This window comes from Perissodus microlepis, chromosome 12 (genome assembly GCF_051167445.1).
Source record: "Perissodus microlepis isolate ML-2025 ecotype Zambia chromosome 12, ASM5116744v1, whole genome shotgun sequence".
Classification (NCBI taxonomy): domain Eukaryota; kingdom Metazoa; phylum Chordata; class Actinopteri; order Cichliformes; family Cichlidae; genus Perissodus; species Perissodus microlepis.
Window position 1 is genome coordinate 35,040,280 of NC_140472.1, and position 25,267 is coordinate 35,065,546.

A 25,267-nucleotide genomic window follows, 5' to 3' on the forward strand; every position below is an offset into this window, starting at 1 on the left:
TTACTGCAATATTAGTGTGATATTAGTGCAATATTACTGCAACTTTACTGTAATATTAGTGCAACATTACTGCAATATTAGTGTGATATTAGTGCAACATTACTGCAATATTAGTGCAATATCAGTGTGATATTAGTGCAATATTACTGCAACTTTACTGTAATATTAGTGCAACATTACTGCAATATTAGTGTGATATTAGTGCAATATTACTGCAACTTTACTGTAATATTAGTGCAACATTACTGCAATATTAGTGTGATATTAGTGCAACATTACTGCAACTTTACTGTAATATTAGTGCAACATTACTGCAATATTAGTGTGATATTAGTGCAACATTACTGCAATATTAGTGCAATATCAGTGTGATATTAGTGCAACATTACTGCAATATTAGTGCAATATCAGTGTGATATTAGTGCAATATTACTGCAACTTTACTGTAATATTAGTGCAACATTACTGCAATATTAGTGTGATATTAGTGCAACATTACTGCAATATTAGTGCAATATCAGTGTGATATTAGTGCAATATTATTGCAACTTTACTGTAATATTAGTGCAACATTACTGCAATATTAGTGCAATATTAGTGTGATATTAGTGCAATATTACTGCAACTTTACTGTAATATTAGTGCAACATTACCGCAATATTAGTGAGATATTAGTGCAATATTACTGCAACTTTACTGCAATATTAGTGCAATATTAGTGCAATATTACTGCAACTTTACTGCAATATTACTGCAATATTAGTGTGATATTACTGCAACTTTACTGCAATATTACTGCAATATTAGTGCAATATTACTGCAACTTTACTGCAATATTACTGCAATATTAGTGTGATATTACTGCAACTTTACTGCAATATTACTGCAATATTAGTGCAATATTACTGCAATATTACTGCAATATTAGTGCGATATTAGTGCAAGTAGCTCAGAGAAAAATCACTCTGCGGGACAGACTCGCATGAAGATTTAAGAGCCTCATGTTCTTTCCAGGCACTCGATTTGTTTTGAGCCCCTTTTTAGCAACATTAGCGTCGTACACCACACACGCGCACTCGCACGCACGCACGCACGCACACACACACATATAGAGAGGGTGTGTGTGTAAAAAGAAGCGTGAAATCACAAAACGACTAAATAGGACATCTCCTGTGTGCAGGTTGAAAAAGGACTCGCTCCCTGAAACAAACCAGCGAAACCTTTAAATCTTAAATCAGCTGTTTCATAAAAATACAATCCAAACTGTTTCCCTTTTCCGAAATATCCAAATGAGTCACCCATGAAAACCTTTACGTTGTAAAAAGGTTGGTATTTAAAGACTGTTCATAATTCGATTACAGGCCCGGACATCTATCCGCGCTCTCCTCCGTTTCCTGCAGGCCCGAAAGGCTCTAAGTCTTAATTCTAGGGGCGAAAAATAATAATGGCGCTTCTCGCACCTTTTACACAATCGTACATAACTTAGCTGATTAGGCCTCTGCATGTATAAAAGCCCTTTGGGAACTATGTCGAGGATGCTGATGTGTCCCTTCTGCCGGACTAATAGAGGGCATTGAAACATAACACCGGACAAAGCCGGGCCCATTTCTGACCGTAAAAAAGGTTTATTCAAGCAAATAATGGGATCCGAGGCTCGCGGCTTACAGGGAATAAGAGCACGGTAAACTTCCCCGCGTGAAGCCCGTCTCCAGGGCTATTAAGCTTTTAATTGGAAAATAGCAGAGGAAATTTCAAGGTGACTAGAGTGGCTTTGCAGTTTGTGCCGGCCGAGTAGATTTGTGGGAGTGGGAGGCTGCGGGTGAACGCATAATAAATTTATTCGTGTTGTTCACGATAAAGATTAAAACACGTTCGGGATGAAAGTTTATACTGCAGCTTCTCTGTTAGAGCTGCGGCTCTGCAGGATGCTGGAGGGGCTCCTGCGTTTCCACGTCACGCACAAGGTGTCCTTTAGCGCCCTGACGCGCTGGTCGTGGCCAAATTAGCCACCGTGAGGTGAGGGGCTGCTTTGGAGGGGCATCGCCTGCAGTGTTATCTGCTTCAGTTTAAGCACTAAAACCTTCGTGAGTTGGGTTTAAACACCTGTTCGCTGTCTGTGACCGCGCTCGCTGACAGCCCAACACGCGTGGGTGACAGATTAAAATAAGGTTACTCGAATTTACTCGCTAAGACGTTTCACGTTAGAAATGTAATCCAAATTAAATTTGTGCCAGTCCGCTCAGTCATTATGTATTATAGCCCAAATTTATATGTAGCTGTGTCAACATAATTTAACTCAATGAAAGCGCCCACTCACATGTAAAATGTTAATAATCTCAGATTTTAGACCTTTGATATTAAAACACTGCCGCACACAGTCCCTCTCCATCACAGCCTGCTGAGTTTCTGAGCTGCTCCAACCCAGAAGTAACTAAAAGTAAATAAATACATGAAGTTCTGTGTGTGTAGTGCTGTATGGCCTCAGTGCATCAGCATATTTATATCCAATTTTTTTCACATATGTGGGTGAATTTGAAAAACGTGCTTTGTTCTGCCTTCTATAGGAAATGTGAAGTTGTCCTGTAGAAGCTTAAAATGACAGGATTGCATATAAGCAAAATCTCCAGTGTTAAATTAACACTAGAGAGTGTCTATATGGGTCCACACCTCTGAGTGTTAAATACAACACTGTTGAGTGTTAAATTAACACTTTTGACAGTGTTATATGTTTAAAAGTAACCTAGTCAGTTTTGAAGATTAACAATGGCTAACACTGAGCAGTGCTGATTTTCTAACACTGGAATATTTCTAACATTTTGAGTTATTTTCCAGTGTTAGAAAATCAGCACTGCTCAGTGTTAGCCATTGTTAATCTTCAAAACTGACTAGGTTACTTTTAAACATATAACACTGTCAAAAGTGTTAATTTAACACTCAACAGTGTTGTATTTAACACTCAGAGGAGTGGACCCATATAGACACTCTCTAGTGTTAATTTAACACTGGAGATTTTGCTGTGTACAGAGTATTTAAAATGAGCTCAAAGTCACACATTCTTTTACACATGCAAAATTATAATGTGCCTAAAGCAACGTGCCATTTATTAGAAGAATAAGATCCCGACAACAGACACAGGAGAATTTAAAAGACTAAAAATTAAATTATTTTGGCAGCTCCACACAGTTTAAACACTGTTTTGTTACTTTTGAATAATCCGTCAGCAAAGCAGGAAAAGAAGCATTTATACTCTAATATTGTAGGATTACAACATTTACCTGAAAAAATGTAAAAATATATTCAAAGTAAAAATAATGATTCTCTCTTTAAGGTGTCAGCTGAGGATGATTGATGTGTCTTTATATTGGCTATAATATATTTTCCTTATATTTATTTATTAGTGTCTATTTGGATAAAAGTGCATCTTTTCGAGACTCCACGTTGACTTGGTTTCATTATAAATTCTGTTATTATGAGAGATCGTAGTCGGGGCTCATTGGTTAGTCACACAGAGCTCTGTGAACTTAAACCATATGTGACCTCCATCCTGGAAATCTGTGTCAAAGCCTTTTTTCAGTTTTTGCTTCATAAATGGAGTTCCAGTATTTATTTTAGGCAGTTTTGTTCACGACACGAAACCTTCCCACGGTGCTTTCAGTACTTTGCACTTGAGTCTCTCCTCATGTTGGAGCTCCTGTTTACACTGGCTGAGGGAACTCCTCCAGCAGGGCCCCTCCGGAGCAGGAGGAGGAGCTGACCTCTGCTGAGTGAGGTTTTTATGAGGTGCTGATTGGGGGCGTCGCTGCCACTCACAAGTCCTGTCACAGAAATGCTGATTTAACTTTCCCTGGGGAGGCGGGACACCGAGCTCCTACAGAGGAATTAGCTGGACATCTGACGTCTTTAGAAAGCTGACCGAGGACATCAGTCAGACGTCAGCCTTCATCCAGGCAAAAAGGGAAAGGCTGTGTTTTTAAGAACGCTGCAAGAAAATCTATAAGCGGGCAGTAAAAACAAAATACTGAATAAATTAAATAGAAATATCAGCAAAGCGTGCACAAGTGAGTGTGTCATTAATATTATCAGTCTCAGAGTTATAGATTATATTAACATCTCAAACTGAGCTTTTTCTTTCGTCTCTTATTATCTCACATTTGTAAAATAAATAAATAAATGTTATTATCATCATTAAGGAGGGCAGGTCATTTTTATTTGACTTGCATGTAAAGCTATAAAATGTTTGAAGCTGGCTAAAATTTTATGGTGTTCTTTACGCGGCTGCTCAACCCTGTCGGTGCCGGGCAGGGAAGTAAATTTGATGATGATAACTACAAAAAAGGAAAGATGCAATAATAATACTAAAAAACAGGACTAATACAAAGTGGTCTAAATCTGAAGTTGTCATACAAAATGTGATTCATTATTCGAATGAATGAAAACAATTTTCATATAATTTCATGAGTTAAATAATCATTTAGATTTTTCTGTGCAGAACTATTAAGGTGTCGTTATTCTCAAAAGATTTTCTGCTTTTCTTGTATAATTATTTTATGAGCTTATTATCTCACACACAGTGTGCTGATGCAGGCCTGCTGGTCTGACACTGAGATTCAAATAAAACTGGATTATTTTAAACAACTGATTAAAAAATGTAATTTTGGGTGCAGAGGGGAATGCCAACAAAATAACACTTTGAGAGCTTCTTGGTATTTTACTGCACGTCTTGCAAGGCTGCAATCTCTTTTTGAGATATAGATAAGTATAAAAAAGGCCATTTTTAACGATGAACTAATCTCTTCATACCAAAATTAGGCCATGACTGAGGCCTCTGGTCGCACTCTGTCCTCCCAAAGGCTGCTCCGTGTCTCAGATCAGGGGAGGGTGAACCTGGGAAGTTAGTCTTCACAGTTTGGCCCTTTTATTGATGCTCGGCTTTCAGGACAGACATTTATGAACAAAGCTCGTTCCGTCCTTCAGACAGTCGTGCTCTCAGTAAACCAGCTGAATTCAGTGGCTGCTAATACGTACAGAATACTTGGTTGAAGTACACGCTTTAATTTTACTGGATTTTTTAAGGTATGCAGAGTGGAGGCAGAATATTCCAACAAAACTCAGCCTTTATATAAAATAGACTTTTAGTGGTAATTAAAGTAAAAAAAAAAAAAAGAGAAGAAATCGCCAGAAGGAACAAAACATCAGGCCAGAGGAACATCGGAGAGCTGACAATGAAAAAGCCGGGACTATTTATACACCGGGGGCTGATTTGTGAGGACAAACAGGAACAGAACAAGACACAGGTGAAAGTAAATAACACAGGTGAGAAGAATGAAGGAAATTAAACCAACACAAGAGAATAAACATTCAAAGTGAAACAACCAATCAGCAGTCAGCACGGAGAGCAGACAGGAAACCAGGGCGAGATCTAAAACTAGTACTATGTAAAAAATCAAGACTAAACTCAGGACTGCAAAGCTGTGAAGTAATAGACTCAAAAATCAAACCTTCAAACACTAAAACAGCCAAAAAGAAACGAAAACATGAGAGCTTTAGTCAAACGTCCTCACAGACGACACTGATGTGTCCTCACACACGAGGCGGTGGGTTAAAAGTCAAAGAGCTGAAATGAGAATAAGAGTTCACCTGATCATCACGGCTCCATGTCTGCTTTTACTTTGAAAGAACAATCTGATCGGCATGCATCAGCCTGTTGTATCGATTACACGAGTACCAAAAACACACTGACCCATCCACTCTTCCACGGACGCTCATGAGGAGTTCATACGTCCTTTTTCCTCAGATTTCCATGGTAACCGCTGGTAGTAGCCACGTCCTTTTCTCAGCCTTTATTCCGTCATGTCAGCATCACACTTCATCTTCTTGTCAGAGTGGAAAGAACCTCTGTAAAGTTTGTTGATATGCATCATTATTTTGATCCTGTGTAACTATGATCGATGCTGAATAAGAGAGATTTGATTTCTGCTGTCTCTAAAAACATCACCTTTCTTCTGTCTCATGTCCTCTGGAGGCGAAGCATTTGAACTCTGAGCAAAACGTCTTCATTGTTTTCAAAAAACAAGTTGCTTATTATTTGTATTTTTTATGTGATACATTTTTAACAAATCTGCTGTTTGTTGGTCTCATCACAGATTAACTGTAAACTCTGTTCTGCTGCGCCTGACTTTTCTTTTCATCTCCCAACTAGAGACTAGCAAACACCATCAGCTGTTTCTAACCACTGAATATTACTCGGTGTGTGTTTTTATCACTCATGTATTAACCTCGTTCAGTTTTCATGAGAACGAGGGCTCTGCTGTGCGAGGTAGTGATGTTTCATACTTTCATACTTCAAAAAGATTCAGTTCACTCTTTCACAAGTTTCTCTGCAAACCCTTCATTTGACCCAAACAGCCACGTCAGTGCTGTCAGCATGAGACCAACTGTAAAATACTCTGACCCGATAATGAAGGTGACCTCCTCCTATTTTTATACATTTCAGTGAAATTATGTTGCAGTTTTTTCAGTTATCACCAAAAATGTCCTTTGTGACATCACAGTGGACTAGGACCATTTCTGCTTAGTTAATCCTCGAGTCCAAGTTCGTGGCCGTAAACAGCCAGAGCTGATTTTGATATGTTAAAGGTGAGATGCTCTCCTGGTTCACAGAAGTGAAAACTGGCAAGAAAATAGTGTTAAGATGCTAAATATAGACGCAGACTCACCGTTTCACAGGGCACCTGTTGTGCTTTTTCTGTAATATTAAATATACACTATGGTGTTATTATGGAGGACAATCATATTAAACAAGACAAAAAAATGTAAGTAATTATATAGAAGAACTCCCTGTGAGACTTTTTTTCCTACTTCTGGATTTGTATGCTGTCACTGAGAAAGCCTGAGCCGTCCACGTGCTGTGGCGACCCGAGAAGTAACCGAGCGGCCACGTTTCTCATTTGTTGGGAAAAAAAACTGAACTAGAAACACATTTTTAGTTTCAGCAGTATAAGATGTATAAGGCTTATTTTGAATTGTGAATCATGCAAAGCTGCTCTAGTAGACTCAGGAATAAAAACATGGAACTGGGAATGAGTAGAATGGGAGAACTGGTTTCCTTTAATGTAGAATGTTTCATCTACACAGTAAAATATCGTCTCAAGAAAATAACCTTTGAACTCTCTGCTTTCCAACAGTGAACGTTCTGGCCGTTCCCAGCGGTTTGAAATTTCCTCCTCCGTCTCTGAACCTGCAGCATCCCCTTCCACACCGTCTGCACCGAGCTCCCATCACTCCCCGAGGAGGTGTCACGGCGGGATCCGAGCAGATTTTATCTATTACGGGAGGGCGTGATTCATGGAGGCGGAGGCAGCTCAAGGAAAACCGACCCTGTGACACTTTCTCCCCTGCCTGTACACGGGGCAGCAGCTACAGAAGGACAAGGCAGCGGCGGCCTGACAACTGTGATAAAATGGCCTTCCTTAACTAAACTCATAAAGCACGGGGCGATAAAACTCAATCTTCTGTAAAATCCAATTAAGTCATTATCTGACTGATTGTATCTTTAATTGAAAACAGAAGTGACAGTAAATTTCTGTGATATATCAGGATCAATCGATACTGCTGTACAATCTGGTCTCCAGAGGTGATTTATAATGCCAGAGCCTTATAGGTAACTCCACATTCTTCTCTCTAAAACCACTGGTGGATGAAATTAAGAGTAAGTGCATTTCATAAAAAAACAAGATGGTCACGTTATTGATTACAACAGATGGGGCACAATCCAATGAATGTTCCCACAGTGCAGCACAAAGAAAATACAAGTAATTTTCTTTGTCTGTTTTATATCGTTGTTCCCGGCACACGGCCGCGTTCGCACTCCATCACGTCCCAGCGTTTTTATTCCCAGGAAACCTGTAGCGACATAAACTCCAAAGCTCCAAATTACTTTTGTTGCTGTCTTATTCAAACGCAAACACAAATAGAGGCATTGGAAGCGAGCCGTTTGAAATGAATCTCTATAAAACACAAAGAGCGTGCGGAGCGGGGAGAGCTCCGGGCCGCGAGTTGCTTTTTAAGTTACAGTTAAACTCTATGAAGTCAAATGCAGCTTTATGCCGCCAGTCAATGTAAAAAAGAGCAGAAATGAGAAAGTTACTTTTATATTTAAGATATAGTTTTTCTCCACATGCTCACAGGCCGATCAGCAAACATGGAGCTGAAAACATGAAATATTCCAAAGTCAGCTGCCGGCCTCCACCTCTGCTCCGCCTCTGCTCCGCCTGACAGGACGTTGGAAAAGTTGCAAACAGTAAGCGGTGTGCACAGCTGACTCCCGGCCACAGGAGGGTTAAAAACACAATAGACATGCAAATGCTGTGGAAGCTGCTGGATCTGCACCATAAATAAGCAGCCGGTGCTCACCAGGCGCCAACGCAGCAGAGGACACGTGATTCCCGTCTAACCCGTCCCACGCCGTCCTCGGGAGGACATCTGAGTCTGACACGGACGTCCAGTCGGAGACCAAACTTTACGTCACAAATATTTGTTTTTTGTGATTTTCTTTTTACATCAGCTGACTTTTAATCTGAAAAACAGTTTTTCAGATTAAATCCTTTCCCCACCCATTGTGAGAATATAGGTTGCAGTGGGCCCATAATTAGCTGACATGACAGCACAATGAGGATACTGTACGTCAGCCAATAACCAACAGGAAACATCCATATGTAGTTTCATTTGGTCAGATCAAATAAATCACCTGGTTCATAAATAATCATAAAAAGTGAAATAAAAATAAAATTAAATGTTATTTTTAACAAATCTTAACTTGAAAGTCTCGTTTTTGTCCACGGCTGTCTTTACGTTGCTCGTTTACAGAATCAGACTTTTAAATGTTGAGCCGGAGTGTAAATGTGCACGCGGACACTGACGGAGGTTAGACGGTTAAAGGTTGTGCACGCTGAATATTTACCAGCACATCATCCTGACATGTTTGTTCTTTACAAGCTGCAAAGAGTTTAACACAGAAAAATGTGGTCTTCTTGTTCTTGTCTGTGAATAAGTCACCAGTTGTTGGACTGATGAGGTGAAAGTCGATCATGCTAAGCAACCCTCAGCAGAAATGCGGCGCTGCAGCTTTATTCAAAGGAAAAAACCAGAACCTTGCTCTGCATTTAAAAAACCCACTTTATTTCTGTTTAGAAGAGTTGCTTCACGCTCAATCATCTGATCTTGATTAAAGCTAAGGGTCTCACTGCATTAGCCAGTTAATTACATTGTGATACGTAACCCTGAACTCGATTTAAAATGATCTACAAATACAAGAACAGAGCTTTAGAAGGGAAACGTGCAGACAACGTGAAGACAACGTGAAACTAGAGCGAACGATTAAACGGTTTTTAAAGAACATCAAGTTTCAGCTCGTCCGAGCTCGTAAAGCTTCTGTCGTGTGATCTTATCCTTTTCTTCTCTTATTTGGTGGCGCCGCCTTCGATGGAGTCGACGGTGAAGCCGTCAGCTTGGCCGCTGGCCTCGCACTCAGCCTTGGCGTCAGCGTTAACCAGGGAGCTGATGGAGCGGCAGATCATGGTGGAGTCGTGACCAGCGGAGATGCTGCCGGGTGAGAAGGCTGCAGGAACAAGACAGATGGAGAGTCAGAGATCTGCTGAGGAGCACCGAAGATCTCAGAGCAAAAATGTGCTTCTCTAAAGAGTCTGAACCCTTTGAGTCACCAACAAACGTCACATCGATTTACTTCATTAACATCAAACAAGCCGAACAATGTCAGGGACTAAAACAACCACCTGGGTAGATAATGGAAACATTTTTTCTAATGACTCTATTTATGTTGATTATATAAAAGTCGGACGATGAAAAATAGACGCAGCAATGCAAAGCAACAACATTTTGTACCTGTCCAGGTAAGCTTGTAACTGCACTGGCAGTGTGCTGACAAATGAAGCTGTGCCCAATCAGGTGCTTTGCAGATGGTTTTCATGGTGGATAAAAACCTGACGGTGCTGTTCTGTGTTCATAATTTCATCAGTCTGAATCTCCTCCCCCACTGGCTGAAATGCAGAGCCTCCACCCTGCTTTACAGTGAGCTGCAGACTCACTGTTGGACTGTTGAATGAATCGACTGACAGGCTGATCCGGTCTCCTGTCCTGTGTCGGGTCTCTGCTGGATTTTATTTTCCTGTTCATCTCCTGGACTGGACTGAAAATCGAGTGAACAAGCTTTGAAAGACCTTCAGAAAGCCTGGAGAACTATCGCTCAAGACCACTTTAAAAATGATATTAAAGTATTAAAAACAAGAGATTATATTTTATACAACTTTCCATAATCTTTGCTGCACCAACTACAAGAAGTCACAGAATTTAATTGAGGAAATTAAGGAGGAGTCGTTTTTCGATTAAAAACACTACAGTGGCACATCCAAAATGTTGTCACGATGGCTCAGATGACAACGTTCGGTGAGCTTTGCTCGACACATTTGATTATTAAATATTAAAACTCCTTCACACTGCAGTGAAATGATAATAAACCGGGAAAAAACCCTGACAATCCTCAGATGGTTCACTTCACGTCTGACATCCAAGTACAAATCTCTTCCTCAGGAACTCCTTAAAGTCATTAATATGATAGATTCCTATTACCTCGTGTAGGTAGACAGGACAGCGCACATATAAAATAAACATGTCTCCGTGCTGTAAGGCGAGTAAACGAGAAGGACAACAGAAATACTACAGTGAGACAGACAAAACGGGACAGTAATCATCAGCTCTGCAGAATAAATGCTCCTCTCTGTTAGCCTCGATATAAATACGAGCGCACGGTGAAATGATTCCTGGCAAAGCCTGGGATTTACAGCAAATTGAATCAGCGAGCAAAAAGAGAAGACAGTGACCACAAAACAAAAGCATTACATCTTTTACAGTTAAGAGCGGAGCGATGTGCACCCGCCCATTTTAACACTCGCTCTGCAGCTGCAGCACAAACACTAACAGCAGACCTCAGGCTCAGTTATTAACAATGATCATTTTCACTGTTTTGGTTTGGTTAGGACCTTTTCTACTCAGGTAACTGTTTAAGGGCCACTTTCTACTTTTTTCTGAAATGTTTCGTGTAGTTAAACTTTTAACTGTTCGAGCTTGGAGACGATGAATAAAAGAACTGCTGACATCCCAGTTTTGGTGCTCAGCTTTTGTTGTGTTTGATGTAACTGAGCAGTAGTATAAACTACATTAATTCAATTTTATTTATATAGCACCAAATTACAACAGTCGCCTCAATGTGCTTTATATTGTAAGAAGCCATCGAGAAGCCCCAACAATCATATGACCCCCTATGAGCAGCACTTTGGCGACAGTGGGAAGGAAAAACTCCCTTTTAACAGGAAGAAACCTCCAGCAGAACCAGGCTCAGGGAGGGGCGGGGCCATCTGCTGCGACCGGTTGGGGGTGCAGGGAGGGAAACATACAGAAGACAGTTATTATACCAAATCATTATAATCACTTATTAACTTAACAAGAGTCGTACATTTTTAAAAACTTGAACAGCTGATTTCCAAAACTTTAATTATAATTCAAATAAAAATAAATTAGTACATGCAGTGGGAAAGGTAATCGTCACATCATCCAGCTCACGCACAACTTCACACCTGCAGCACCTGCAGAGAGCCAGGCTCCTCCCACCACTAGCAGATGAACACTGGACACTTTTACTGACACTGAGGTCAGTAAAAGTTCCCATTTCAACAACATGGACGTACTAAACACATGTAAGCACACACATAAACTTCAACTATTAGCAGTAAGAGTATTTAAAAGTAGAAATTAAAAGTAGAATGGGAGGCAGAGCCTTCAGTTTTCAGGCCCCTCTTCTGTGGAACCAGCTTCCAGTTTGGATTCAGGAGACAGAAACTATCTCTACTTTCAAGATTAGGCTTCAAACTTTCCTTTTTGCTAAAGCATATAGTTAGGGCTGGACCAGGTGACCCTGAATCCTCCCTTAGTTATGCTGCAATAGACGTAGGCTGTCGGGGGATTCCCATGATGCACTGAGTTTTTCCTTTCCAGTCACCTTTCTCACTCACTATGTGTTAACAGACCTCTCTGCATTGAATCATATCTGTTATTAATCTCTGTCTCTCTTCCACAGCATGTCTTTTATCCTGTCTTCCTTCTCTCACCCCAACCAATCACAGCAGATGGCCCCGCCCCTCCCTGAGCCTGGTTCTGCTGGAGGTTTCTTCCTGTTAAAAGGGAGTTTTTCCTTCCCACTGTCGCCAAAGTGCTGCTCATAGGGGGTCATATGATTGTTGGGTTTTTCTCTGTATCTATTATCGTATAAATATACAATTTTACGTATATATATATTTATTTTATAGGCGACTGTTGTTGTGATTTGGTGTTGTATAAATAAAATTGAACTGAACTGAAATCGAACAAGCTATGGCTACTAATAAAACAATAACATTAATGTGGCAGCAAACGTAATCATTCATCCCTGTTTGTAAAATGAATAGAAAGTGCTAATTTAACAGGATAAAAGTTACGTTTCCCAGATCGAAGCAAGAAAAGTCAAACAGCCTTTTGATCAGGAGTCACAGAATTACTCAATAAATATTTAAATACCGTTTTTACAATAGTATTAGTAACTTTTTTGTATAAATGCCAAAAAATACAAATAGGAAACAAAATCATGTCTTTTTAATTCAATAACATGTAATTAATATATAAAGTAATAAATTAATAAATAATTAATGTTAAGATAATTAACAAAAAATTACTTTAAGGTACATTAAAAGATTTTGTTATTTTTTTATTTGTTATTTATTAATAAAACCAAGAAAATAATCAGCTGCTTAATCAAGATGCTCCACACGTGTTAATCTGAGGATCGAGTTTACAGGAGAGAAAATGACAGATTAGAAGGTTCATCAGCTCCCAAAATACAATAAAACTATGAGAAATGTACACAGGTGATCAGATTACACAAGTCTACTGAATTCACAGCTTAAAAAAATATAAAACCTCCCTGCACTAGTGTGTGTGTGTGTGTGTGTGTGTGTGTGTGTGTGTGTGTGTGTGTTCTCCTCAGCAGTGGTGGGAGGAGAGAAGAGGAGTAATTTTTCTCCTCATTAACTTCCTGATTGGTTTCCAGTTTCTGCCCGTCTGCAGTTTGTCACCAGTTGTGAACTGGCAGCCCGATCGTTAATACTAATGTTTGTGTAGCTAAGTGCACTCAGCTCTTTCTCTTTTTTCCCCTCCATCCCTCAGCGGCCCACTTGTGTGGCAATAACAGCGAGTGGGTGGGGGAGAGCGGCTGTGAATTAGCCTTCTCACTGTTAATTCGCCGCCTGTTCATCAGCAGGAAATCTATGGTGTAATTAAAGGCCGAAAGCAACCGGACGCGTTAGTTTCAGTGGGGACGTTAAATCACGACACACTGTAGTACACATGTTCCCAACTGCATCCGACTGTCCTCGGCTCTCCTGTTTAATACAGATTAATGTCAGGCCGCTGCAACAGCAGGAAGCCGTGCTCTCAATTAGCCACATCACACCTGTTAATGACACTAATTAAATTAAACATATTATTTATCTTATCTATGCTAAATATTTGGAAGTGTGTGTGTGGAAACGTGTTACAGCAGTCAAATTAAATACAAAATCACAAAACTAAATAGATCAGAAGTGCTTAATTAAATAGAAAATTTTAAAAAATGTAATCAAAATCCCGGGTCTGTCCTGAGACCTCCTCCCCCGCAGGACATGGCCAGAATACCTCACTTAAGAGGCGTCCAGGGGGCATCCCAGTCAGATTACTGAACCACCTCAACTGGCCCCTTGTAGCAGCTCTACTCTTCGTCCCTCTTAAATGACCGAGCTCCTCACCACATCTCTACAAATATATAATCAAACACATACCCACCACCTGGTTAATCCAAGATATTCTGTCCATAATATGTGAATATGTGACACAGAGCAGTGCTGGTGAAGTCAAACAACCACGGGAAAAGTCCAACTTTTACGAACCAGACACCTCATACCTCTGAAGCACCCCCCAAGGGATACCTCGAGGAACGCAACTGAATGCTTTCTCCAAGTGCACAAAACACGTGTTGAGTGGTTGAGCAACCTCCCACGACTCTCGAATATTCTGGAGAGGATGAAGAGTTGGTCCAGCTTCCACGACTGAAAATCGTCCTGAATCGGAGGCTTGACTAACGGACAGACTCTCCTCTCCAGTGTCCCAGGCACAGAGCTGGGGAGGCTGAGGAGTGCGAGCCCCCTGTAGTTGGTGCACACTCTCCAGCCCCGACTGGATGGATGCTTGTTAACCAAACCAGCTCGCCAGCATTGTCTGATATGGGAATTTAATGAGGTGCCAAAAAAACAAACATGGGTGAAGAAAACAAACTAATGGGTGACGTCACAGTATCCATGGATACAGATAATTTTCATGTTATATATTTTATGTGTGGCCTCCAGAGAACTTTAAGCTGTAACTTTCATCTACATGTCTGATAGTAACAACTAAGAATATCAAATCTGTCCAAAGTTCCCCTCCAGGCTGTAACAAACTGCCTGTGATGCTCAGAGTTCATTCTCTGGAATGAACTTGTGCCCTTTTCTCACTCACTCAGCACTCTATATAAGATTTCCAAACTATTAAACAGTCTTTGTGTGGATTAACAAAAGGAAGCTTTTTTAACCTCCCACTTGTCCTGCTAAGAGAGGGAGGGAGGGTGTGAATGGAGGTACAATCACTTCTGCTGCTGCCAAAGCAGGGAACAAAAGCCCAGATGTGAGAGGAGATGGTAATTCAGTCTGATCCTCCGAGGATAAGCTCGCTCTGTGGGTTTCATGCTCCACACTCATCTCCTGTACACAAGGGTCATGTGGGTAGATAACACTTAAGTAAACACACACACCCTGTATGTGCATGCTTAGCTCTGCCTTCAACTGTACTGATTGTCAGGGGAGTTTATGTATCTGAAATAAATACCTACTTAGCACAGGATCGAAATTTGCAGAGATCATTTCACATCAACGAGGCCGATCTTATCGCTCATTAACAAAGAAAATAATTCATCTAACTGGGACTTGAAACCTGCTAACAGCTTTGCGAGCCTTTAGGTCAGTGAATCTCAAACATTTCTGTATTTTTAACGAATTTCTTTTAAAAGGCAATGGTTTAATGTAAGTTTGTGATGTGTGCAATTACCTGACTATATGTTCCCTGCATTGGTCACTGCTACCCTGACAATGATAAGCAGAAGAGAATGGATGGATGTCGCATTGCTGTCTGTAGTAATGTTTGTGCAACAGCAGCTAACAGCTGATTCTAAGATGTCATCACATCACAGCGTCTCTGCCTCTGTTTGATGGGTAGTTGTTAGCAAGTCAGATGGAAAGTAAACAGCTGAACTAGCCCGGTTCTGTAGGATTAATAATCAGATGTATCGTGTTAGCAGTTCTAACATTGGGCTTTCTTGGAAAACTAATTTGACATTGTGTGTGGAGTATGTAGAGAAGAACCCAAATCCAGAACATGTTGGTGGAAATGGAAAGAATTAAACAATGTCCAGCTTAGCTTGGACAAACAGCAAGAACATCATTAACATTAGAGCAGGGCGATATGGCCAAAAATATTTATCACGATATATATTAGAAAATTTGCGATAACGATATAACTGACAATATAATTGATGCGAGACAAAATGCAACTCCACAACTTTACTAGTGCAAAAAAACCACCATCCATTTATTTTCACTTAAACAAGCAGCTGTTTTTTATGTGCATTAAACCTATATAAAAATTTAACAGTGCAAATGCAAATTCCTTGCTGAAAGTTTAACCAAAGGCATTTCCAGTAGAAATGGGCTGGCATATCCTGAGCATAACCATGTATAATATCCACTGAAGTTAAAAAGAGGTGCTTTGCAACATTAAACTGCAGTGTGCCAAATAAAAAAGTAAGGTGCTCGGGATTATAAGGCACATTAAGCGAAACAAAGCAGTCAGATAAATCAAACTTTACTCAACTCATTCTTCTTGCTTCCTCCACTTCTGTACCATTGATTCATTAATGCTGTATTCTATCACAGCTGCTCTATCCCCATGTTGTTGCAGTATATTAATCACTAACCTCGTATTGTGGATGGATGATCTCAGTTGTTCCCCTGACTGAAGTTTGGTCAGTTTACAGCATCCTGCCATGCGACTGTATTTGTCTCTAACCATCAGGAACCTTCACGTTAACTTTTATCGAGTGGAAACGTGTTAGCGTTCATCCTCCAGCTTCACTGTTTATGTTATGCTAACATAGCTGTGTTGCTAGCGATCACGTAGCACATCATTATATACCAGCTAGCCCAACTTCAGTAACTTTACAAACGTCACTTCTGTTTAGTTTCCTGTCCTCATTTATGTTGGAAGTGATAGCAGAGCTGTATGTTTACATTTTTTCAGAAATCTCTCAGTCAGAACATGCTATATCATGCTGAGGTAACTAGCGAAACGAGCGAGCTAACTTCCGCTAACTTCCTGCTAACTTCTACCTCCGTTAAATGTAATAAATTCTGTTTTCATGGATGCTAAACTTCATAGTTACACCTGGTAAAGCAGCAATGCTGATCGTTTTATTAAAGATGAAAGAATTTAGACAGTTTTTAACTCTCAGCGATGCTGCAGTGTTCGTTTGACTTTGGGACCTGAAGCGGACGGAGTTTAGGACCCAGATTACTCCCAGATTTACGAGCACCTTAGTCCGACAAATACGGCAATAACGACAGCCCGCTTACATGTTCTACAAAAAAATGTGCTTTGTTGTGTATCTGACGGACAAACACCAAACCAGTTCCACATCACTGAAGTGGCACCATTTTTACAAACCAATTCTGGTTCATCCGTTTCACTCAACAATCGGCCATGTGCGTATGAAAACAAAGGCACTGCACATGTGCGTTTTACCCATATTCTATTGCAATATTTCATTTTCTTATCGTTGCCTAACATTGTATCGGTATTACCGTGAACGGTATAATATCGCTCAGCCCTAATTAACATACATATGCACAAGGAAACAGAAGGGAGCAAAGAGCACAGACAGTGTGAGACAGAGAGAGCAATAACAGAAACACCAGGGGAGGTTACCTCTGCATAAATTATGATAGAAATAGACATGAACCAAAACACGAGACAGCAACTAAACTAACACTCCTGACAAAAACAAACAAACTGAAAAATCAACCTTGTCTTAATCCTAATTTAGAATAACAGACAAGAACACATTACTGATATATTAAGAGAGAACAGCTGCATGACTTATAACTCGACTAGATTCAAACTCTTGTCTCTGCAGCAGTAGACTCAGCCTTGATACTTTGGCTCTCACTTTCGTAACTTTTAACTGCAAAGGAGACACTGTTCAGTGTCTGCAAGCTGCAAGTTCCCCGCTATTGTCGACTGCCTGAAAGCGCTTTCTGTCCAGGGACAGCAACACTTAGTGGAGGCTGTTATCAAGGCAGCAAAAATTCAATCTTACGAATGAAGAGTTGCCTGTCACATGACAAGGTTGACCTGGGATTAAATGGCTCCCATTAAAAAGATACGAGCTGCAGCTTAAAAAAAGCGCCTGGCCAGTTTGAGAGGGTCCCGTGTGTGTCCAACTGAGGACAGCCCATGTAGGGATGGACGCTCCCCGTATGGGCGCTCGGCTCCTCATCATCAGGCGAGCAGCAGGACTTAATGGCCCGGAAAACTCAGTCAAAGAGCAGTCAGGCAGGCGGGCTTTAAATACTGAGCAGTGAACAGTGGAGGCTCATGACACTCAGCTGATGTTCACAGTGCAGACCTTCACCCTCAGCTTTAAACCACCTGACTTTTCTGTAGGAGCCCTAACTCTGCAGGCTGAACAATCATTTTAATCTAACAGTCTAAAATGTATCAGTTTATTTAAAAAATGCTTGTTTCATGTCTTTGACATCACATAATCCATATTACTGTTTGTATTACAGCTGATCAAAAGAAAGAATCTTAAATGTTTTGGAGCCTTTAAACCTGACAGAATTTATGTGTCAGTCATAATTTCACACATTTCATTGAACTTTTCAATTAATATTATACCAAGCAACAGACTAAATGCCCACTATGGCTTCCCACTTATTTAGACTTCAGAATTAGAGTACTTTAATAACCCTTAAGGTAATCATGTAACTTATCAAGGTTATAAACTACTAATCCAGATTATGGAAAGAAATCCACATCTGAAGTGAGACAAAAATAATTTTTCACTTTTCTTTTTACTTTGAGAGAATTTTTTCCAACAAAGTTTGAAGAATTAGTTCAAATGAAGCGTGTTTCAAAGCCTCACTGCCCTGCTGTGGAAGCAGTCGCAACAAAAAGACTCAACATTGAAGGGAAACCAGAACACTGAAGCTAACAGAGCCTAAGGGCAGACTGCTCTTTGTTTTGGTTGTATGATTATATTTGTTCTTTTTCTCACAACACAAAGATGTTTCTGACAGAACAACGAGCCTTGAGCCCACACAAAGGCCCACCCACATATATATGTGTGTACAAATAGAGCCAGCACTGCTGAAACAAACCACACCTCGCTCTGCACTGTGACTGCTGCTGACAGTCTGTCACTGGATGCCTGACCTACTGCTATTTCACATCAAACATCTTCAGAGTCAATAATAACTTTTGCATTTTCATGAATCAGGACTATTTGTTTTCTTGTCTGTACCGTTAAATACATTTATCACTCTCACATTGTTAATAAATAGCTGTTAAGATAATTGTTCAAAGGGATGCAGAGGATCAGAAAACACTTAAAGGCTCATTATTGGTTTGTTTTGGAACCAAACCGAGTCGAGGCCACGGAGACTGTCGGGGTCAAAGGCTAATTAAGCAGAGAGAAACCTTTGCTCCGGCATTGTTAACCAATCTGTCCCCAGTGAAGATGACTGCCACAGAGGCGTGACGCAGCCCTCGTCCCTATGCTAAATCTCCATTTCGGCTACTGTGCCCCATCAGCTCACAAAATGGCCCGTCAGTCCATCGCTGGGCTGCCTGACATGATCCATCGAAGAGTTATGGATATGCAATAATGAGCTGAGGTGGCCGATCGATATTTGCAGGACTTCTCTATCATTACATTTTAAACAAGAGATTCATTGTGAGTCGACAGGGTAAGAAAAATGCCAAAGTAAAGGACACAGGAAGAGTGAAATATATTGCTGTGGATAGGAGGACGCCTCTCACGGGTGCTAAAGCTGCCAAATGTGTTTATCCGAGTCGCTCGGCTGTTTCGGAGAGCTGCCACGGCCGCGTCATTTGTCAGCCGCTGCTGATGCTCAAAACAACGCGAGGAAAGAGACTACACGAGCACCATTAAGTGGGAACGCAGCATAGTAGGAAACAACATCCAAGAAGTCGTTTATATCCGGAGAACATTTAGACATAAGTCATGTTTGCATTTTGAGATTAGCTGCGTAGAACCAGGCAGGTTAGAATCTAGATTAGGAGACGATGTTTAAAAGTCATTTTTCAGTGTTTAAGATCCTGAAATGCCACCATAATACAAGACTTCATTAAAAAGGCTATTCTTATTATTAATGTTAATTAGGATATAATTTTACAAAAATATAAATACCAGTCCTAAACATATACATAACCACACCACAAATGTGAATGTCAGCTTCCTATTCTTTCTATTTAAAAGAAAAACAGGAAAGAAAATCAGTGCACCAGGTTTTTCATTCATGAAAAACAAACTCAAGGCAACCGAACAAGAACATCAGGATTTTTAATCGCTTTTAGAGTTAAATGTCTAAAGCTTTAAGATCTCAGACGATATAAGTGAAAGTACAACAGAAAACATGACAAAAATGCAAAAGTGTATTTTCTGAGTGAATAAGTGTCAGACATTTAGGTCTCATTATGTAACTGTGGCTCAGACAGTCTGATTGTTCTGTTTGCTCACCGGGTCGAGATGCTGCCGCTAATAAAGTTCCTGAACTACAGATACAAACTAAAGCTAATCCAAACGTCCCGAGCAACAAAGACTGATCTGCAGCACATCAAAGAAAATCAAGGATGAAACAGCAGCCAATAGGATCACATTTCATTTCCTTTTAAGCCCCTCAGAGCAGGACAGTGTGTGTGTGTGTGTGTGTGTGTGTCTGTGTGTGTGTGTGTGTAAGAGGGAAAGAGAAATAGAGAGTGAGGGGAAGAGGACATAAACTACACAGCCCTGGCCATTTAATGTCTCCACAGCCCCAGGCCTGTGTTAATGGTGGTTGTACAACGCATTACAGCGGTGCTTGTGCCCCGAGCAGACAATTACGCCGGTATTTAGCCCGTCCACAGCCCCGCGGGCTATCAGGGCACTTAGCACCACGGCAAAGTGTGGAAGACAACCTGACAGGACACGCAGGACTTTTCTGTGAGCAACGGCCACTCAGTCAGACACACGTCGATGACGGGAACACTGCGGGGACTCTCAGAAACAAACAGCTAACAAAACGTATTCTGAAAAACTGCAAAGATCGCAACGCGTTTATATTCGAAGAGGTGACCCAATTAATAACCAGGGTTACTAAAATTTTAATTTGTTGTTAAAAGTGTGTGTCCCAGAGTTTTCTGTTTTTTAAAGCTGGTAATTACTGAACAGTTGCATCTTTTCTTTTTCCTGTCCAATCCTGTCAAGCACTTTACTGACGAGTGCATTTTTAACCAAGCAAACACTTTTCTGATATCAGCCATTAAATGAAAAGACTCCGGCATTGTTAACCAGTCTGTCCCCAGTGAAGATGACAGAGGCGTGACGCAGCCCTCGTCCCATTTCAAAGTTTTCATTCATTGTGTGGTTGAACTGTAGGCTGCGTTTCTATTGTTCAGGTGAACGTATGTAGCCAATGAGCATACGCATAAAGAGGGAAGTTTTCCTCTGTATTTGGGACCACAACGATCGCCCCCTGGTGTCTGATAGAAAGAATACAGGTTGAAGGCTTTTGCACCAGGAAAATATGTCTGTCTTTTTGACTCTCTAAGGAGCCCAAGTTGAGCACCTGCAGACATCCAATAGGGACATCCACTCCCAGTGACATCATAAAGATCCATGTGTGGAGACCATGGACTGAATTACAGCATTTAGAGCAAAAGGACAAAATAAGGAAAAACACAAGAGTCCAATTTTAACTCACATGTTTTAATCTGAAGCTACAATCACAGTATGTCCCTGTTTTTTATTTACTAAACAACACCCCGGCTTTTTCCTGTGTGTCACAGAAATCCTATAGAGAGCTTTAAGCTCCATAATCAATACAAAACTTCTGCTTCCTGCAGCAACCGTTTGTTTTTGAGCCAATGAAACAACACGGAGCGCACACACGGAGCTGAGTGATGTTGTCAGCCTGTCAGTGACCAAGGAAATGAACTCTGGCTGCTACATGACATGAAACAGCACTCCCTCTGAAAAGGTCACCTCCTGGGTTTCAGGTACCCATTTGTTTCAGGTTTAATAAATCCAAAAGAGCGAGAGGCCCTGCCGACATCTCGGGAATGAGTGCGGCCCGAGTGTGTGTGTGTGTGTGTGTGTGTGTGTGTGTGTGTGTGTGTTCTTAACTCTTTTTGTATGTGAGTGTAAAGAAATCTGATCTGAAAGCAGGTAAAGCCCATTTTACACACGACACAAAGAAACTTACTAACACCAATCTCCCCGCCGTTTGTTTCCCCGCCTGTTACTGTGGGGGTGCGCGAGGAGGAGGGGAACGCCGAAACGACAGACTTTATACGCAGTAACTCACGTTGGCGTACAGTACAGTGTAGACCGAAGCAAGAAAAATCAATAGAATATCATCTAGAAAGATAGTAATGGATTTCTAACTTAATGGGCTTACACAGGTCTATCGATTAGCAGGATTAACATCTGCAATAGCTCAACAATCTGATTTGCATTTAAATGACTGCACGCCGCGCTGACACCAATATAACAAAAACAGACAAACGTACAGCCAGACGGGCGAGGTCTAAAAACAGAGTCAGAGGAGGCGGAAGGAAAGTTGCTGACAGCTCGCAAACTTTGGGCTCTCGTGAATTTTGAAAAAGTCTACACAAGGACAAAAAAGAAAGAACATAAACACCGACGGACCGGGCGCGCGGCTGTCTCCCGTAAGACCGAAACCGCCATAACTCTTTTCGGGCAGCTCATCTGAGCCTCCTCGGATAGATCTTAGCGAGGAAGCGGGGCGGGTGTTTGCGGTTTGTGTGTGTCTATATGGAGTGATGAGGGGTGGGGGTAGCGCGAGGTGAGATGTTGGGAGGGCAGCGAAGCGGGGTGGGAGTTTGATGGACTGCACTGTCACCTCCCGCTCGGCGATTTACGGCGGCGGAGCTGCTGACGAGCGCGGGGCAGTAAACAGGCCGGCCGGGGGCGTATTTCACACAGAGCTGGCTTTTATGAAGAACACCGGGACGGCTCTACCCACAGCTCCGCCCGGACCGCCGTGACGGATGGAGAAAGACGCATGACAAGCTTCATCATTGTTTGTAAATCTTAACTGTTCCCGCTCACTAACTCCAGAAGGCAATTTTGCGGAGACAGCGGGGCCTGCGAAGGGGGAGGGCGAAGAGGGGTGGAGGAAGAAGAGGAGGAGGGGAGGGGAAAGGACAACGTGGCACTCCTGAAGGTTATTTGGATCTCTGTATTTGGCCAAATGATTAGCCTTATCCTGGGAGGGAGATAAATCTGACAGGGTGCTGCTTGGCTGCCAGGTGGAAGGGAGGGCAGCGAGGCTCCCAGCTCACAGTCGTTTCCTCCTCGTCGACTGATCCGGAGATGCACCAGATGCACGTTCAGCCACAGCAAAGCCGTTTCTGAAATGCAGACCTGAAACCAGGACTTATAACCCAGATTGTATCTCTATCACCAAAAGCTAAAAATGACTGTTTGACTTTAGATCAGTGAAAATGTCCAATTTCAAAGAGGCGTCGTCAAAGTGTTCAGTTTGTTCAGTAAACAGTCCAAAATCAATATGTGAATGGAAGAAAATTAACCTCAACTATTTATTTATAAATGTAAAAATTAATTGATTACTTATTAACCTTAAAATGAGTCATTTTTTCAGTTTTTCTTGCTGGATTGCTTCTGGTTACTGCATAAAGCAAAACAAGTTATTTTAGGTCAATTATTGGACTTTCTGTCTTATAAGTAACACATTTTTTGATTAATGATTAATCGACTGCTGTTATAATAATTAAAGTTCTTGTTCAAAAGTTATCTTTAGGAAAAGAGTGAATTTCATTGATTACACTGAATTGTTCTGTTTAAATACGACGACAGTATCTGTGACCGTTAGCTGACACTAAGCTCACGGTACAAACGATGATGTCATTCTTAACAGGCTGGTCCATGATGAAGCGATCTGATCTGTAGTAAAAATACATTTCACACTGTTTCTGTTGTGCATCCCTCTAAAGAAAAACAAGTTATGAACCCGACCATCCATTTTCCCGAGTGCTTGTCAGAAAGCAGGAGCCTATTTCAGCTGCCGTGGAGCGAGGGGGGGGGGTGCTCCCTGGACACCTGGTCGCTGGTCTGTTGCAGGGGTAACACACGAGTAACACCTATGACCAGTTCAGAACCACTAAGTTTAACGTGTCTTTGGACTGTGGGAGGAAGAGTACCCTGAAAGAGTAGAGGAAGAAGAGAACTGTGGAAGAGTGAGCAGACATACAAGTCTGTAAAGGTCTCGGCCGGGCGGTGGATTTGGAATCAGGACCTTCCTGATGTGAGGCCACAGTAGTAACCGCTGCACCACCGTGCACCTGAAGGTATGAACCAGAACCATGGCTGTGAACTGAGGCCCAAACCAAACTGTCACAGGACACAGACGTTTTCTCTTCCTCATCATTTGAACTCCAAATCAGAAACATGATTTTACACCAAAACAACAAAGAAAACCAGCAGTCACCTCATCTTGCATCACATCTCTTTATTACGAGCCTTTATTTCCAGTCTAACGACGGCCGCCTTCACTTCCATCAACATCAAGTTTTCAAGTTTTCATGTGGCAGATAAAAAACAATTATCTGCCACTTCCTGAGCCTCTGATGATGGAGTTGTGTATAAAAGTGTTTATAATCCTGAAACGGTTAATGCAGTTGTTGAAGCCAAGCTGAAAATGTTCACTTCTTGGCAGTTTCAGTTGACATGCACACACAGCCAAAGTTACAAAAATGGTCATTGTCCAAAAACTTGCTGATAAGATGTGAATGAGCCTCAGCAAACATCAAGGCCGCGGCCTGACACATGCACGCTGCCGTTTACAGAAGCACAGGAGTGATCTAACAGTGGACATATTAAACGCAGCCTTGTCTGCAGAAACACGCTTTATCTTCCAGCTCTGGGAGACACGGCGCACACCCACACACCAAGTTTGGTTGTGTCTGAACTAAGCAAGCATGATGACAATAAGCTGAGTCAAGGAAAAACATTCTCCACCCAACAGGCCTCCCTTTTAAACGCTTAGTTATTCCTTCTGAGAACCACATTATCAGAGCTTGTGCAGCAGTAGCTGCAGCATTAGCCCACAGCAGACCCCACTCACCCCACCGATGGAAGCAGATATCCTCTGTGCCCGAGTCTGCTTCTGTCACAGGCTTCTTCCTGTTAGTGAGTCTGTTCCTGTGTTTTTATTATAATGCGCCATCATCTGATTAACAGCAAACACGTGTCAAGTGTTTCAACATCCAATATTCCCTAATTGGAATTCTGCCGGGTGGATGGGAGTGAACATTTTAAAAACACTGGTTTTTGTACCCGATGAAGGTCGGCTGAAGTGAAACATGATTTAATAAAATATGAGAAACGAGACAACGTGGGGAGGTTCTCGGTTTATCTTTACTGTAGCACTGATTTTACCTTTTTACAATAAAATGAAGATCTAAACAAGCAAACGATAACATCTGATGGAGACTAATTTATTAGTCAATTTAATCAGAGTCAAAACTGAGCACAGTCTAACAGACATGATACGTGCCTACAAACATCCATCCATCTTGATCCGCTTTATCCGAGGCCGGGTCGCGGGGGCAGCAGCCTAAGCAGAGAGGCCCAGACCTCCCTCTCCCCAGCCACCTCCTCCAGCTTATCCGGGGGAACACCAAGGCGTTCCCAGGCCAGCCGAGAGATATAATCTCTCCAGCGTGTCCTGGGTCTGCCCCGGGGCCTCCTCCCGGTGGGACATGCCCGGAACACCTC

The 25,267-nt window shown here is 41.5% G+C and overlaps 1 protein-coding gene across 2 annotated transcripts in view; it reads right to left on the bottom strand.

Moving 5' to 3' along the window:
• Nucleotides 1-8,635: 8,635 nt before the first annotated feature.
• Nucleotides 8,636-25,267, bottom strand: part of dmrt1 (doublesex and mab-3 related transcription factor 1) — a 34,571-nt gene continuing 17,939 nt past the window's right edge. The window contains exon 5 of one of the 2 annotated variants that reach the window (XM_084945614.1): nucleotides 8,636-9,616. In XM_084945614.1, coding sequence (XP_084801740.1) covers nucleotides 9,459-9,616 — 158 coding nt within the window. In that variant the 3' untranslated portion in view covers nucleotides 8,636-9,458. The remainder of the gene's footprint in view (nucleotides 9,617-25,267) is intronic. The other variant, XM_084945613.1, reaches the window with a different exon arrangement.